The sequence below is a fragment of the Oncorhynchus nerka genome, linkage group LG24 (genome assembly GCF_034236695.1).
Source record: "Oncorhynchus nerka isolate Pitt River linkage group LG24, Oner_Uvic_2.0, whole genome shotgun sequence".
Taxonomy (NCBI): domain Eukaryota; kingdom Metazoa; phylum Chordata; class Actinopteri; order Salmoniformes; family Salmonidae; genus Oncorhynchus; species Oncorhynchus nerka.
Genome location: NC_088419.1, coordinates 62,893,459 through 62,911,637, shown reverse-complemented (window position 1 = coordinate 62,911,637; position 18,179 = coordinate 62,893,459). Strand labels below are relative to the sequence as shown.

General features: G+C 42.7%; 1 protein-coding gene across 1 annotated transcript in view; it reads right to left on the bottom strand.

Moving 5' to 3' along the window:
* The window catches only part of LOC115108408 (ephrin type-B receptor 1-like), a 208,327-nt gene that overhangs the window by 153,671 nt on the left and 36,477 nt on the right, over positions 1-18,179 (bottom strand). The window contains exon 2 of the mRNA XM_029632688.2: positions 7,194-7,258. Within this exon, the coding sequence (XP_029488548.1) occupies positions 7,194-7,258 (65 nt within the window). The remainder of the gene's footprint in view (positions 1-7,193; positions 7,259-18,179) is intronic.

Below are 18,179 nucleotides of genomic sequence, written 5' to 3'. Positions count from 1 at the left end.
AATAAGCAATAAAACTGGCCTTCTTTATGTAACCGATGTGAAATGGCTAGCTAGTTAGCGGTGGTGTGCGCTAATAGCGTGTCAATCGGTGACGTCACTCGCTTTGAGACCTTGAAATAGTGGTTCCCTTTGCTCTGCAAGGGCCGCGGCTTTTGTGGAGTGACGATGCTTCGTGGGTGTCAGTTGTTGATGTGTGCAGAGGGTCCCTGGTTTGAGCCCGGGTATGGGCGAGGGGTCGGACTAAAGTTATACTGTTACATTTAGACTAGTTGAGTATCTGGAGACACAGCATTTGTGGGTTCGATTACAGGCTCAAAATGGCCAGAAACAAATAACTTTCTTCTGAAACTCGTCCATCTAGTCTTGTTCTGAGAAAGAAAGACTATTCCATGCGAGAAATTGACAACTGAAGATCTCGTACAACGCTGTGTACTACTGCCTTCACAGAACAGAGCAAACTGGTCTAACCAATTTGTAAGTCGCTCTGGATAAGAGCGTCTGCTAAATTACTTAAATGTAAATGTAACCAGAATAGAAAGAGGAGTGGGAGGCCCCGGTGCACAACTGAGCAAGAAGACAAGTACATTAGAGTGCTAAACTGGCAGCTTCATTAAATTGTACCCGCAAAACACCAGTCTCAACGTCAACAGTGAAGAGGCGACTCCGGGATGCTGGCCTTTTAGACAGAGTTGCAAAGAAAAAGCACACATACATATCTAAGGGCCAAAAAAAAAAAAAGATTAAGATGGGCAAAAGAACACACTGGACAGAGGAAAATTGAAAAAAGTGTTATGGACAGACAAATCTAAGTTTGAGGTGGTCGGATTACAAAAGAAGAACATTCGTGAAATGTAGAAAAAATGAAAAGAGGCTGGAGGAGTGCTTTGGTGATGGTAATGTGGGAGATTTGTACAGGGTAAAAGGGATCTTGAAGAAGGACGGCTATCGCTCCATTTTGCAACACCATGTCATACCCTGTGGACGGCGTTTAATTGGAGCCAATTTCCTCCTACAACAGGACAATGACCCAAAGCACAGCTCCAAACGATACAAGAACTATTTAGGAAAGAAGCAGTCAGCTGGTATTCTGTCTATAATGGAGTAGCCAGCACAGTCAACGGATCTCAACCCTATTGAGCTGTTGTGGGAGCAGCTTGACCGTATGGTATGTAAGAAGTGCCAATCTCTTCAGATTACATCAACAAATTGACAACTAGAATGACAAAGGACTGCAAGGCTGTAATTGCTGCAAATGGAGGACAATTATTGGAGAACACAATGACAAGCAAAGTTGGAAGGACAGAATTATTATTTCAATTAAAGATCATTATTTATAACCTTGTCGACATCTTGACTATATTTCCTATTCATTTTGCAACTCACATTATGTATTTTTTCATGGAAAACAAGGACATTTCTAAGTGACCCGAAACTTTTGAATGGTAGTATATATATATATATATAAAACACGAATAAGAATAACAAATAAAAGTAACAAGTAATTAAAGAGCAGCAGTAAAATAATAATAGTGAGACTATATACAGGGAGTACCGGTACAGAGTCAATGTGCGGGGGGCACCGTTTAGTCGAGGTAATTTAGGTCATATGTACATGTAGGTAGAGTTATTAAAGTGACTATGAATAGATGATAACAACAGAGAGTAGCAGCGGTGTAAAAGAGGGGAGGGGGACAATACAAATAGTCTGGGTAGCCACTTGATTAGATGTTCAGGAGTCTTATGGCTTGAGGGTAGAAGCTGTACACTCAGTGTATATTATGTATGTAGTGGTAGAATATATTAGATACAATTACAATGGGTTCTTGACTAAAGTAAAACCAGGCTCTAAATGTTTGTGTAACGTAAGCAATAACTACAAGAGGCTGGAAGTTCAGTCATATCTAACTTCTGATTTTATTACACGTCAACAGGTTAACCATGTAATGATCAACATCCATGTTGGGCAGGTTTTTGGGGAGGCAGAGAGCAGACTTCATAAGAAGAGCTAGGTGCAGAGGAGGAGAGTGTGGTGGGAATGTGAGCGAGGGATACACTCTTGACTCCATAGGGAGTCCTCCCGGTGGATCAGAGGATGGAGGGATGATGAAGGGATGATACAGGCTCTCCACAGGCGGTCTCCTCTGTTCCCACTCCTTTCTCACACTCACCTAAATCTCTGTACATCCAGTACACACCCAACAAGCCCGTATGCACGTGGACAGGTACATTGGCACGCATGGATGAGTACGAGTGCCCGTGCGAACACATACTTACACAGCTTCTCAATTGAGTAATTTCCATAGTAAATTAAACCGGTGCATGAGCAGTCCAGTATTTCCATGAGGAGGAATGGGCAGGGATTATCTGTCAGATATTCATTGTTTCTGGAAGGGGAGGATGAGAATAGCAGCAGGCCTCTCACTCCATGTGGAACACAGGCCATTAAGGATCAGAGAAAAGACTGTGTACAGAGCCTTGCCCTGACCAGGAGAATGTACTGGGTCTAATTCAGCCTCTTATATGGTCTTCTTTCACTGAAAACCCCAAACGGTTTGATATATTTCAGTCATGATACACCTATGAGCATCTACATAAAGATCAGCGATGCCCTCCCTTAACCCATGACCACCACAACCACCACCTGCCCTCTGCACAACCCCACACCTGGACTTTCAGTGCAGCTGAGTGCCCATGTAGCATCTGTGTGATATCCACTGTGAACCCCCTCCCCCTATCCCCTCTTCCCCCAATGCCTCCTGCTCCTAAAGTATCTCCGCCTACTCTCTCACACAAGAATACTTTGAGGTGGTTTTCCATTAGATTACCCCTCCTCACCTGCACTCACACTGACCTCCGCATACAACAATATACTGCTGTTAGTGTGAGCTTAGGGGCCTATGGAAAAAAAAGATAATGATTTAAGATCTTCTCCTACCTATCATACCATAATAGCCTATCACTCCATATTACTACATTCTCTGCTCTCTTTTGTGATCTATATGCCAGAGAGAGAAAAAAAAGCTCAGATCAAATAAATATGAAGCACAATTATAGGCTACATACTGTATATGTAGTATTGAGCTACAGTGCATTCGGAAAGTATTCAGACCCTTTGACTTTTTCCAAATTTTGTTGCGTTACAGCCTTATTCTAAAATGGATTAAATTGTTTTTTTCCCCTCATCAATCTACACACAATACCCCATAATGAAAAACATGTTTTTCTACATTTTTGCTATGCATATTTGTTTTACTGAAATGTCTCATTTGCATAAGTATTCAGATCCCTTTACTCAGCACTTTGTTGAAGTGGCAGTGATTACAGCATAGTCTTCTTGGGTATGATGCTACAAGCTTGGCACACCTATATTTGGGGAGTTTCTCCCATTCTTCTCTGCAGATCCTTTCAAGCTCTGTCAAGTTGGATGGGGAGCATCGCTGCACAGCTATTTTCAGGTCTCTCCAGAGATGTTCAACCGGGTTCAAATCCGGTCTCTGGCTGGGCCGCTCAAGGACATTCAGAGACTTGTCCCGAAGCTACTCCCGCGTTGTCTTGGCTGTGTGCTTAGGGTCGTTATCATGTTGGAAGGTGAACCTTTGCCCCAATCTGAGGTCCTGAGTGGTCTGGAACAGGTTCTCATCTGAGATTTCTCTCTACTTTGCTCCATTCAACTTTCCCTCGATCCTGACTTGTCTCCCAGTCCCTGAAAAACATCCTCACAGCATGATGCTGCCACCACTATGCCTCACTGTAGGGATAACGCCAGGTTTCTTCCAGACGTGACGCTTGGCATTCAAGTCAAAGAGTTCAATCTTGGTTTCATCAGACCAGAGAATCTTATTTGTCATGGTCTGAGATTCCTTTAGGTGCCTTTTGGCAAACTCCAAATGGGCTGTCATGTGCCTTTTACTGAGGAGTGGTTTCCGTCTGGTTGTCCTTCTGGAAGGTTCTCCCATCTCCACAGAGGAACTCTGGAGCTGTGTCAGAGTGATGATTGAGTTGTTGGTCACCTCTCTGGCCAAGGCCCTTTTCCACCGATTGGTCAGTTTGGCCAGGTGGCCAGCTCTAGGAAGAGTCTTGGTGGTTGTAAACTTCTTTAATTTAAGAATGATGGAGGCCACTGTGTTCTTGGGAACCTTCAAAAGCTGCTGACATCTTTTGGTAACCTTCCCCTGATCTGTGCCTCGACACAATCCTGTCTTGGAGCTCTACGGACAATTCCCTTGACCTTATGGATTGGTTTATGCTCTGACATGCACTGTCAACTGTTGGACCTTATATAAACAGGTGTGTGCCTTTCCAACTCATGTCCAATCAATTGAATTTACCACAGGTGGTCTCCAATCAAGTTATAGAAACATCTCAAGGATGATCAATGGAAACAGGACACACCTGAGCTCAATTTCGAATCTCATAGCAAAGGGTCTGAATACTTATGGAAATAAAGTGTCTGTTTTTTATTTTAAATACATTTGCTAAAAAATTTAAAAACCTGTAATCGCTTCGTCATTATGGGGTATTGTGTGTCGATTTATGGGGATTTATTTGACAACAAAAAAACATTTTAGAATAAGGCTGTAACGTAAGAAAATGTGGAAAAAGTCGAGTCTGGATACTTTCCGAATGCACTGTATACTACTATCTTAACGTGTCTCTTTTACTCATGTAGACATTAACAGGAGACTTTTCCCTTTGTGAGAGTGGTATGTATGTGGGAGTGTTCTCCTTTGAACTGAATGATTCATAATGTCACGGTGATTGCCAAGAAGTGTACAATTCAATTACAATGACAAGCCATCATGAAATGAATATGCTCTCTCAATTTGAAATGAGAAATCTGACTCCAACTCTGTAGGAACTTACAGTAATAGCATCATCAGACAACCAGGAGTCATTTACGGTATGCAATCAAATAGATACTCAGCAAAAGGTTAATTAATGGTCATGATGGAGTTTTATTTGCACAGAAGGACCAGTTTTGCATTAAACATTATCAGATACTTTGGCATGTCTTCCATAGCTCAACCATGTTTATGTTTTAACAACTATAACATGGGCGAGCATTCAATTATAACCATTTGGGTAGGTGCACAATTTTCTCTCTCAAACTAGCAAATTAACTATGACCCTTGCGAGTCTCAGCTTCACATATATGGCTAGAAAAATCTGAACTTCTCCACCAAAACGCAGCTCTATTCATTGTTTCTCTCTGACCCACTAAATGTTTACTATAGTAGAGCATCTAGCTCCGGGAACCTGCCTATGTTTCACCACACACAATCTATCTAAAGGAGGAAACATCACTAACCCTCAATTTTCTTGGTTTTGAAAGCCCTTGCCATCTCCTCATCTCCCTCTGTTATTGATAGTGACTCAGTGTCCATATGAGTAAGTGACTATAGAAAAACACATTTTTTTCTGTTAAAAACAGAGAGGGACCATTTCTAAACACTGTCATCTATGCACAGAAAGACAGTGCTTGTCTGTATACAAGGTTCTGGTTGCAGCAGGATCAAAGCTAATGCAGAGCCAAACAATGTGTACCTATCTGTTAAATATACATTCTGCATGTACATATTCTACATTCAACCCCACATTCAACCATCTCTTAGAACCTCATTATTATATATTCTGTTTCTGTTGACAGTATAGTTGGCAGAGTTTCCAGTCATATTTCTAATGCCAATTTCTGCCTGTCAAATGAACATAATATCCTAATGAAATAATTGTGGTCATGACTAAGACCTGTGGCAGCTTTCAGAGAATTACTCATTATTTACAAATGACTCATTGACAGAGGGCGGCCTGAAACCATGCACAATTGCAATAGATTAAAAACATTGCTGCATATAATCTACATTCATTTAAATTAATCTCATTAATCACATTACCATAAACAACAAACCTTAAGGGCCTAAATGTGTCTCATTTGGCAGAAAATTATACATTTTCCATTTTGTAAAACACACTGGTTGAAAATACTTTTTATCTAAAATAAAATAAAAACTAAATTGGTTTCTGTAATCATCTGTCACGCCCTGACCTTTTTAGCCTTTTTATTCTCCATTTGGTTAGGTCAGAGTGTGACTAGGGTGGGCAATCTGTTGTATTTTCCATGTTGGCCTGGTATGGTTCCCAATCAGAGGCAGCTGTCTATCGTTGTCTCCGATTGGGGATTATACTTAGGCAGCCTTTTTTCCACCTTGGTTAGTGGGATCTTGATTTTGTATAGTTGCTGTGTAGCCTGCAGAACTTTAAGTTCGTTTTGCATTTTGTTGTTTTTTCGGTGTTCATTTTAATAAATGTAAGATGTTCGCCTACCACGCTGCACCTCGATCTCCTCATTCAAACGACAAACGTAACATCATCGAAGTAGGAGACTTTGTTTGAACTTTTTTAAATCACTATAAATGTCAATCTGTCAATATGAATATGGCATTGTCTTGTGAATTTGAATTAATCTTAATGGCATGCACATACATTCAACAGAATCTAATCTTGTGTGTAAATAATGACACATTAAAGCTCTCACAACTGTTCATGCAAACAAGGACCTCTGGCATTTATTTTCCTCATCTGGATTTGGCCAATTCTGGTGTTTAATGTTTCACTTATTGTAGCACATAAGTAGAACTTAATTGTTCAGAACGAGATATAAGTGTTTTAATTAAGCTGTTGGCAGGCTTGAAATTGGAATCTAAGTGTGCTCAAACTAAAGTATTCCCTTGGGGTACACACACTCACGGTGCAATACATTATTTCTCCTGATTGCATGAGACACAGGGGATGCACATTCTGTCTTTCCACTTAACGTGGCTCAGAAAACTACAGCTCAGAACCAATCTGCCAGCCAGCGCCTATGAATGACAAATATGTTTATAAGAGGAAGAAGAACATGGTCACAAATCACTACATCTCCCAGAGATGGCTGTCTGTGAGCCAGTCAGTCATGGGGCAGCAGAATGAAGTGAGCTCGTTAGCTGGTGAGTGTGTTGTTAGGCTCTGAGAGCAGACTGTGGGTATCTGAACACTTTCTTTGGCAATTCATCTCACTGTGGCATCAACAATACACTCTACCACTCAACTTTCAGGGAAGCTTTTTGAGATTGTGGATAAGTGTAGATGTCAATGAGAGGGAAGGAGAGGATGGTTGGTGAGTGTTTAAATGAGGTCTAGATGAGGAGTGGTCTTACCCCAGAGGCAGGATAAGCTATCCAACCCAGCTCCGCTGTGGCCGTCCGCGTGTCCATCACTGTCTCTGTAGGAGACAAAGAGCAAGAAATGTAATACACATGTCTGCTACTACCAATGTAATGCACCCCCTTCACTTTTTCCATAATGCACTTATTTTTTTCTCAGTCCATTGAAAACCATTGATATGAGCTAAAGCTTCAATGTCTCATTACTGGAAATATATATCAGCCATTTACCAATGGTCCAGACAGAATCAGACCAATGTTTGACAGTTCTTACTGGATGACACCTTCTCTACACATTTCACTACTAACTCTGACTCAGAGACATAGGGTGATCCATCACCTCTCCACTTCTAACAGGCTCTGGGTCTGAAGAGAGGCCACAATCTTGGAGGAAAAGTGGGAGATAACCAACACTTTTGTTTGGGATAAGAGGTATGGTACAGTATATACAAACCATTCTCTGTGGACTTTCAGTTAGCACCATTCTCTGTGCAAACTGCTGCCCTTGGAAGTGTGTTGTTTTCACACAGTCTGGGCTGTGACTGATCAATAGGTAATGGTGGGTGATTTCTGCAGAGGAGTGTATTAAATATTGATGGCCCAGGAAATATTGATCACATCCATGATAACGCATCAGCAGGTATACAAACACCGGTGCATGCCAACAGCCACACCTGGCTTGGGTTCAAATGCAACAACTACTAACACAGCTCACATAGCCACAAAACAGCACATTTTGGTCTATTGGTGTCATTTCCCCACAATTTATATATATTTTTCAAATGTGATCAGTCGATAACAGCAGCCATTTTACAGAGAGAGGGTCTGGTCCAATCAACTGCCAACCAATCAACCACCCCATGTAGAATCCCCCAAAAAACAATTGCCCTCACCCAAACTATTTTTCGATTTTCCAAAAGCATTGACACTGATCTCTTTGTGATGTTTCTGTCTGTCTGTCTTGTCTGTCTGTCTTCTTCACAATTTTCCTGGGAGTCGATCAAGTCAGCAGGTGGAAAGGCATCAGCAGGATGGGTAAATCATCAGTCGATAACAGCAGCCATTTTACAGAGAGGGGGTCTGGTCCTGCCAACCAATCAACCACCCCATGCAGAATCCCAAAAAAAACAATTGCCCTCACCCCAACTCACCTTCCTACAAGTGCCCTCAACCCATCCCCTCCAATGATGTATATAAACCGTGGATTTCTGATGCTAAGTATTGGCCATTGAGAGGCTTTGTAGCCACTGGACGGCCATATTGGCACTCCCCAGTAGGAGCAGTCCTCCATAGGAATGAATGGAATTCTACAGTATTTCAATTACATTTATCAAGGACAAAAGGACAAGTATTTTTTGTAGTGGTGTAGGGGGGTCAGTAGCATTAGTTCTCTCTAAAAATTTTACTTTAAGGAAAAATGTAAATATTTTAAATAAATGTATTTGTATGTTTAGCTCATATAATATAATTTAGAAGTATGCATTAAGGTGTCTGTAATATAATAAATGTGGACATTAATAAATCCATTCTATAGCTCCCAAAATATTTTTACGACCATGAGGGAGTGCGAAGTTGGAGGCACAGTGGCTTCAACCCAGCACCCCTACCAGTCATCTAGTGTATATATAAATCACTGATCCCTTCCCACTCATCAGCAAACTGGTCAGGGTAAAGCCATACTGTATTTTTTACATTTCTTTATTTCTCTGTATACAGGCTACTTATTCCTAGTCTCGATGCAATACCCATAATGCTATACAATAACTATTGTGGTTTCTTTCAGGGTTACAGTTCATCATAGACCCTGACCACTGGCTGGCAGAATAAGTGTTGAGCCCACTGAGGTCAGTGCCTGTGGAGAGTGTTCTCTGTAGTCAGCAGAGGAGAGCAGGGCAGAGAAGATGAGAGCAGGTCCAGGGCCAGGACCAACCACAGGGTGCCTGTCTGCCTTTCACTCCCACAGAGCTCAAAGCCACACATTAATCCTATTAGGGTTTCCTCAGTCTTAGTAGATCATCAGACAGAATATCTCAGAATTTTGCATGGAAATATAGGTTCTTTAGATTGACACCCATGATAGATGTTGTAGAAAAGACACTCCAAGACCAGCTACAGAACATGTAACAGCAGGATGTTTCTGTGGGAACAAGGGTGTGTGGGCCTAGCTGTATTTTCATGTTTATGTAATTTGCTGTTAGCTTAGGCGGGGGTAAAACAGAATGGAAATAGCCATTTTGATTAGCATGTCCTGTGAAGCAATGCATCCCTAGCCTGTACCTGGCATCTGTTTGTCATTCACCATGTGAAGCTGCTGCAGGCGTAGTAAAAACCCCTGGGACAAGAGACAACGGAAGCCTCCAGAACAGCACTAGCCAGTTGCCCAATCAGTCAGCCAAGCGTTCTGGGGGTTTAGCACGAAAGGAGCCATGCCGAGCCTACTGTATCTTTACAGAGACCCATTGAAAAAGCCACACCACAGTCACACTACCCCTCCTCTGCAGTTAGGCGAGGGAGGGTGACGAGAACGCAATGAGCCAGAACACGTTAACATCTGTGTTCAGTGTTGAAGTAAATCCATTGCATTTCCCAGCAGTGTGCCAGCTGTGCTTTCCAATGATGGCACACTTATTCAGCTACCAATACCTGGGGATAGGTATTCTCAGAGGTCGGTATTGTAGCAACTTTAAGATTACAAGTTCATTTTGTGGCATAATGGCATCACACAGTTTCACTAAACCAGAGAAACACCTTACTTTATTACATTATGACACAGCAACATCATGAGCCAACAACAATACCACAGAACAATATCACAACATAATTTATTCCTACTCTATAAAACATCCCTCTACCAACTAGTAAGTAATGCAATACAATGTATATTAATTCCACAATGCAACATCACAAAATGAGCTAGGATACATTTGACAGAAAAATCAGTTGTATGGCAGGACAACCAATCTCAAGATGATTTTTATGACACTGGTCATTCCTACTTATCTGTTTTAATATCCTATGTTGTTATTGTCAAATCAAATTTTATTGGCCACATGCGCCAAATACAACAAGTGTAGACTTTACAGTGAACTGCTTATTTATGAGCCCCTAACCAACAACGCAGAGTTGAAAAGTCTGAAAAATATTTGCTAAATAAAAAAGGAGACAGTAACTATGACAAGGCTAAATACAAGTACCAGTACTGAGTCAATTTGCAGGGGTATGAGGTAAGTGAGATAATTGAGATAGTACGTACATGTAGGTAGGGTTTAAAGTGTCTAGGCAATCAGGATAATAAACAGAGTAGCAGCAGCATCTGGGAAGAGTGTGAAAGTGTGTCTATGTGTGAGTGTGTGGCGTAAATATTCATGTGTGTGTGTTTTGTATGATAGCTTATGTAGTGTGTGTGTGTGTTGGAGTGGCAGTGTAGTATGTGTGAGTGTGTAGGTAGAGTCAAGTGAGTGTGCATATATAGCCAGTGCAAGAGAGTCAGCATAAAGAAAAACAATAAATAAATATCTCTTATGGCTTGGGGGGTCAAAGCTGTTTAGGAGCCGGTGACTGATGTGGTAAACTCCTCAATGCCATCAGATGAATCACGAAACATATTCCAGTTTGTGCTAGCAGTCCTGCAGCTTAGCAGCCGCTTCATTGGATCACTTCCGTATTGAGCGCATCACTGGTACTTCCTGTTTGAGTTTTTGCTTGTAAGCAGGAATCATGAGGATAGAGTTTTGGTCAGATTTGCCAAATGAAGGGGGAGGGAGAGCTTTGTATGCGTCTCTGTGTGTGGCGTAAAGGTGATCTAGAGTTTTTCCCCCCTCTAGTTGCAAAGATGACATGCTGGTAGAAATGATGTAAAACAGATTTCAGTTTTCCTGCATTACAATCAGAGCGCAGCTTCTGGATGAGCTTATGGCCCTATACAGCTCGTTGAGTGTGTTCTTAGTGACAGCATCAGTTTGTAGAAGGCATATGCAGAATCTCTAGGAATTCTACTAACCAGGTGTAAAAAGAAACGTGTCCCTCGCTATCAAATAAACATCTGAATCCAACTTTTGTCTGAACAGCACCGTATTCCTGTTGAGTTAGACAGCGGGCTGCCATTAGACCACACACACCTCACATGAGGGTGACATTGTTTATTTGATATGTTTATTCGATATGTTTATTTGATAGTGAATGTCACCTTTTACTTTACATCTGGTATGTTGAGTTCCTAGAGATTCTACATATGTGTTTGTTGACAGGAAAAGTTTTTGGGCTGAAGCCGGCTATATTGTTGTAGGGTTATTTTCCACCGCCAGCCACCAGAATGATGCACAACTCAGGGAGTCCAACCAATACACAGACTTCTGATGTTGTGTCCCAAAGCTAGGCTACACTGAATGCTGTGTAGGAAAAATTCACACATGAAAAGTCTTGTGTGCCCGTGGATCTATTTTTAGAATCGCAAGCATGACCCAATTTATTTGTAGGCGTTTTTAGCCAAGCTTCTCTGGGTGACATGTTACACCATGAAAGTACCGTCACTTTTAATCACAACAAGGTGATCATACAGTGATTATCCTTGGACATACCTGTCAGGATGGAGGAATGTTTCAAGTATAGCTATATCTGGCATTCTTTTACACAGGATCTGAAGATTTTTTTTTGTGCTAGAGATCTAAATATGGTCTGTTTTTATTATGTACTGTATGTCTCCTCATATTAGAGTGCTTTCAAAAGGTTGCAAGAATGGATGTTCAAAGTAAAGACATTTATCAGGAAAGGTTCACAACTTGTACAGGTTCGGTAATAGTGTGATAAACATATTGCACAGACATAACGCCCTTCTATGACACACTGTACTTGTTATGGTTGGCCAAAATGGCCAGCTACTGTGGCAGATCTAATGGTCCAGATGATCATCTCTTAATACAAATATAACCACAACCTTAGCCACTCTATGGAGCTTAAAATAGGAAAAAGAGAGCTGGCAATAGAGAGAGCACAGATGATCTCTGGCCATGTATGTTTGGCCAAAGTATTTATAGAATGGACAATTAATGCACGTTGCTGTACAACATGACAAATTAGTCAATAATAGAGCTCTTATTTCAATAGCCTGACCCACTGAAACACTGCGGCTAATATGAATACAATATCAATGATGTCAATAATAATAATGTTCAGCGACGGTTGGCCATTGTCCTCACTCACGGAGTTCAAATCTGAAGTTAAAAAGTTCTACACGATGGCATCACCAAAAGTTAAAACATTTTAAAAACAGCGATCTTCAAACACTATGACATTTGCGGTGATGTGGAGGGCAAGAAAATACCGTCCCTCTGGCTAGAAACTTGTTGAAGGTTCTTTTAATCCTACCCTGTGATGTCACAGAGAAGTATTTTTTACGACCTTTCTGCTTATCTTTTTAATCACAGATCATAGAAACGAGTCGTTTCCACATACACTATATATACACAGAAGTATGTGGATACCCCTTCAAATTAATGGATTCAGCTACTTCAGCCACACCCATTGCTGACAGGTGTATAAAATTGAGCACACAGACATGTAATCTGCATAGACAAAAATTGTCAGTAGAATGGCCTTACTGAAGAGCTCAGTGACTTTCAACATGCCCTGCTAGAACTGCCCCGCTTAACTGTAAGTGCTGTTATTGTGAAGTGGAAACGTGTAGGAGAAACAACGGCTCAGCCGCGTAGTGGTAGTCCACACAAGCTCACAGAACTGGACCGCAGAGTGCTGAAGTGCATAGCGGGTAAAAATTGTCTGTCCTCGGTTGCAACACTCACTACCGAGTTCCAAACTGCCTCTAGCAGCAACGTCAGCACAATCACTGTTTGTCAGGAGCTTCATGAAATGGGTTTCCATGGCCGAGCAGCCGCACACAAGCCTATCACCAGCGCAATGCCAAGCGTCGGCTGGAGTGGTAAAAAGCTTTGGATTCTGGAACAGTGGAAACGTGTTCTCTGGAGTGATGAATCAGTCTTCAACATCTGGCAGTCCAACGGACAAATCTGGGTTTGGCGGATGCCAGGAGAACGCTACCTGCCCCAATGCATAGTGCCAACTATAAAGTTTGGTGAAGGTTGGGCTAATTGTCTGGGGCTGTATTTCATGGTGTCCACATACTTTTGGTCATGTACTGCATGTAGACACTGGTATGTTGTTGGAGATGATGAATACGAGGTTGAAAAGTGGCAGAATTGCCCTTTAACAACACATCACAGGTGCAACTATATCTGAAAGCATATTTTCCCAATAGATGTATCAACAGTTTATTTTTGGAGACTGCCCATGGATTCAGGGCAGAGATGGGGTTTCTTTAGACAGACTGTAGGCGAGAGTGCTAGAGGTCTTCACGGATCCACCTGTATCCGAAATACCCAAGACCTGAGCGGGTCTGGATCCAGAATTCTAAATAATGTCTTGGGTATGTGTAATTTATCTGATCCAAACGAGACCGCTGCAGTGTGTATAGAGAGACCGAGAGAGAGAGAGACAGAGAGAGAGAAATTGTATAATTTATGCTGCTGCTCTTGCTTTTCACGAGAGTGGCGCGTGTAGCTTGTTGTTGCCCGATCATAAATCAACAATGCGGCAATAGACTACAATCTCCATGTATGGCAAAAGTTAGGATATATCTAATCAATTGAAGATGGAATTAAAATTACAGAATTAAAAGTTCAAAGGATAGCTACAACGACCAAGAGCTAACAGGTAGGCCGTTACTTAATAATCTGAATGTAGTTGTTGTTGTTTGCAACTGTGTAGGACAAGAAAGCACATGCAGCCTCAATTAGACTAGCTAGCTAGCATTTCAATGTTTTTTCAACCTTTATTTAACTAGGCAAGTCAGTTAAGAACAAATTATTATTTACAATGACAACCTAGGAACAATGGGTTAACTGCCTTGTTCAGGGGCAGAACAACAGATTTGAACCTTGTCAGCTCGGGGGTTCAATCTAGCAACCTTTCGGTTACTGGCCCAATGCTCTAACCACTAGGCTACCTGGGTCTGATGCAGTCAAGACAGGCACTACGTATATATATTGGATGATAAATAACCTAGATGATAAATAACCTAGCTATAGCAGCTGTTATTATACTATAGCGCGAGTCGGCTTGATTGGTTGCGGTCTCTCCCCCCCATGTCACTCGCTCACTCACAGTAGCCTACACACAGCACGCACGGCCCCTGCTAGAGCGGCACCCTCTCTACCTCACACTTTATTAACTGGAGCTGATAAAGCATCTTAAAAATGGCCTTTTCTGCTGCTTCCCTCACTCGGATCGAGTCTGGATCCGACCAGATCTATACTAAATCGGGTCTAGTTGTCATCGGGTCCATTTGGAACAGGTCTCTATATTATTATTTTTATGCATATCGGGTCCCGGTGAAAAGCCCCAGGTTCACTTCGGAACTGAACGTCTCTAGAGAGCGCTCTTTATGCCCTGCCAATCATAACCTTATTTTTCCCCCAATAGGAACACACAAGAGTATGGATTTGTCCAATTCAAACACAGAGGGGTACAGGCATTGATCATGAAGGGGAAATGTGAAAGAAAACACACAGTGTCACCACACGTACAAGCTGTGACTGTATAGCCCCAGACACTCGCAATCGATACAAATGGTTTAAACGACTCAATTATGCCCATGATGGTCATGGGAGTTTGGATGACGGTAATTGGTCAGGCAAATGGCCGCGGTCACCGTAATATATACATACACTGAGTACACAAAACATTACGAAAACATGATCCCTTATGGATGTCACTTGTTAAATCCACTTCAATCTGTCACGCCCTGACCTTAGAGCCTTTTTATGTCGCTATTTGGTTTGGTCAGGGTGTGATTTGTGGTGGGCATTCTGTGTTGTTTTCTATGATTTTCTATGATTTTGTGTTTCTATGTGTTGGCCGGGTATGGTTCTCAATCAGGGACAGCTGTCTATCGTTGTCTCTGATTGGGAACCATACTTAGGGAGCCCTTTTCCATCCTTTCTGTGTGGGGAAGTTAATTTTGTTTGTGGCCCTTAAGGGTCACGGTCGTTCATTGTTTATTGTTTTGTTGGCGTCATTTTAAATAAAGGAAAATTGTTTGCTCACCACGCTGCACTTTGGGCCAGTTCTTTCGAGGGCCGTGACATAAATCGGTGTAGATGAAGGGGAGGAGACAGGTTAAAGAAGGATTTTAAGACTGGATTGTGTACGTGTGCACAGTAGCGGTGCATGGGTAAGATCACTGGGGAAGACAAGCCAGGGAAAAAAGGCTATATTATAACCTACAGCATGTGCTGTGATAATTGCATTGTTTGCTCTTTAACCTGTTAGTAAAAACGTATGCCTTGCCACCGTGATCCTGTATATAGTCCTAACAGGCTGACTACACTGCTCACGCCACGTGCGCGAGCGTTGCAAAATACATTTACAAATCTATATTATTCAATTATTGCACCCACACTGTTTGCGCGGGCCAACGAGCATCTGCGTTGCCAAGGAATAAAATAGAAGTCAGTTGTATTTGTGACACAGATCGAGCTGCAAGTCCTGCCTCTCCCATCTCCTCATTGGTTTATAGAAGCAGGAACCCACGTGCCATCTCCTTATTGGTTATACCCAAGTGGGTCGAGACCCAGAGCTTGATGACGAGTTTGGAGGGTACTATGGTGTTAAATGCTGAGCTGTAGTCGATGAACAGCATTCTCACATAGGTATTCCTCTTGTCCAGATGGGTTAGGGCAGTGTGCAGTGTGGTTGCGATTGCGTCGTCTGTGGACCTATTTGGGCGGTAAGCAAGTTGGAGTGGGTCTAGGGTATCAGGCAGTGTGAAGGTGATATGGTCCTTGACTAGTCTCTCAAAGCACTTCATGATGACGGAAGTGAGTGCTACGGGGCGGTAGTCGTATAACTCAGTTACCTTAGCTTTCTTGGGAACAGGGACAATGGCGGCCCTCTTGAAGCATGTGGGAACAGCAGACTGGGATTGGTTGAATATGTCCGTAAACACACCAGCCAGCTGGTCTGCGCATGCTCTGAGGACACGGCTGGGGATGCCGTCTGGGCCTGCAGCTTTGCGAGGGTTAACACGTTTAAATGTTTTACTCACATCGGCTGCAGTGAAGGAGAGTCCGCAGGTTTTGGTTGCGGGCCGTGTCAGTGGCACTGTATTGTCCTCAAAGCGGGCAAAAAAGTTATTTAGTCTGTCTGGGAGCAAGACATCCTGGTCCGAGACAGGGCTGGTTTTCTTTTTGTAATCTGTGATTGACTGTAGACCCTGCCACATACCTCGTGTCTGAGCCGTTGAGTTGTGACTCTACTTTGTCTCTATACTGACGGTTAGCTTGTTTGATTGCCTTGCGGAGGGAATAGCTACACTGTTTGTATTCGGTCATGATTCCGGTCACCTTGCCCTGGTTAAAAGCAGTGGTTCGCGCTTTCAGTTTCACGCGAATGCTGCCATCAATCCACAGTTTCTGGTTTGGGAATGTTTTAATCGTTGCTATGGGTACGGCATCGTCAATGCACTTTCTAATGAACTCGCTCACCGAATCAGCGTATTCATCAACGCAATGCGGAACATATCCCAATCCACGTGATCGAAGCAGTCTTGAAGCGTGGAATCAGATTGGTCGGACCAGCGTTGAACAAACCTGAGCACGGGAGCTTCTCATTTTAGTTTCTGTCTGTAGGCTGGAAGCAACAAAATGGAGTCGTGGTCAGCTTTTACGAAAGGAGGGCGGGGGAGGGCCTTATATGCGTTGCGGAAGTGAGAATAGCAATGATCCAGGGTTTTACCAGCCCTGGTTGCGCAATCGATATGCTGATACGATTTAGGGAGTCTTGTTTTCAGATTAGCCTTGTTAAAATCACACCACGTCTCGTTAATCATAAGGCATACCCCCCCGCCCCTCTTCTTACCAGAAAGATGGTCGTTTCTGTCGGCGTGATGCGTGAAGAAACCAGCTGGCTGCACCGACTCCGTTAGTGTCTCTCGAGTGAGACATGTTTCCGTGAAGCAAAGAACGTTACAGTCTCTGATGTCTCTCTGGAATGCTACCCATGCTCGGATTTCATCAACCTTGTTGTCAAGAGACTGGACATTGGCGAGTGGTATGCTAGTGAGCGGTGCGCGATGTGCCCGTCTCCGGAGCCTGACCAGTAGACCACTTCGTTTGCCTCTTTTACGACGTCGTTGTTTTGAGTCGTCGGCTGGGATCCAATCCATTGTCCTGGGTGGAAGGCAGAACACAGGATCCGCTTCGGGAAGTCATTTTCCTGGTCGTAATGATGGTGAGTTGACGTTGCTCTTATATTCAGTAGTTCCTCTCGACTGTATATAATGAAACCTAAGATTACCTGGGGTACCAATGTAAGAAATAACATGTAAAAAAAAAAAAAAAAATACTGCATAGTTTCCTAGGAACGCGAAGCGAGGTGGCCATCTCTGTCGGCGCCGGAAGTCTAGTGTCATGGAAGCTGTGTCACCACTGACTGGATAATTGTTTAATTAGCTCAGTCAGCCTTTCCACCATAACCCAGCCTCCCCAGTTCAGTGTACTAGTACAGAGTTACACAAAATGGTCCTACACACACAATCACACATATGCACATGTGCACACACACAGGATGTAGTTTACGCCAGGCCTTGTCTGCCGTTTTCCCTGCAGAGGACCTGGGGAGCGATGGAGTGCAATTCATTTCTGCTCTCCAGGCACTAACTAATTACCTTCCTCTACGGTAGGTTGGCCATCAGACCGAGAAAGACAGAGAGACATCTGCAAATAAAAACGCCAACATAGAGCACCACAGGAATCAGGAGTATAAGGAGGATTAGGGTCAGCACCAACTACAAGACAAGAGAAGTAAAACGTATCTTGACATAAAACCCTAAAATATGAATCATCATTGTGGAGTACAGTGAAAAGTGATCTGAGGAGCTAGTCTTAGATCTTGGCTCTCCTGTTGCAC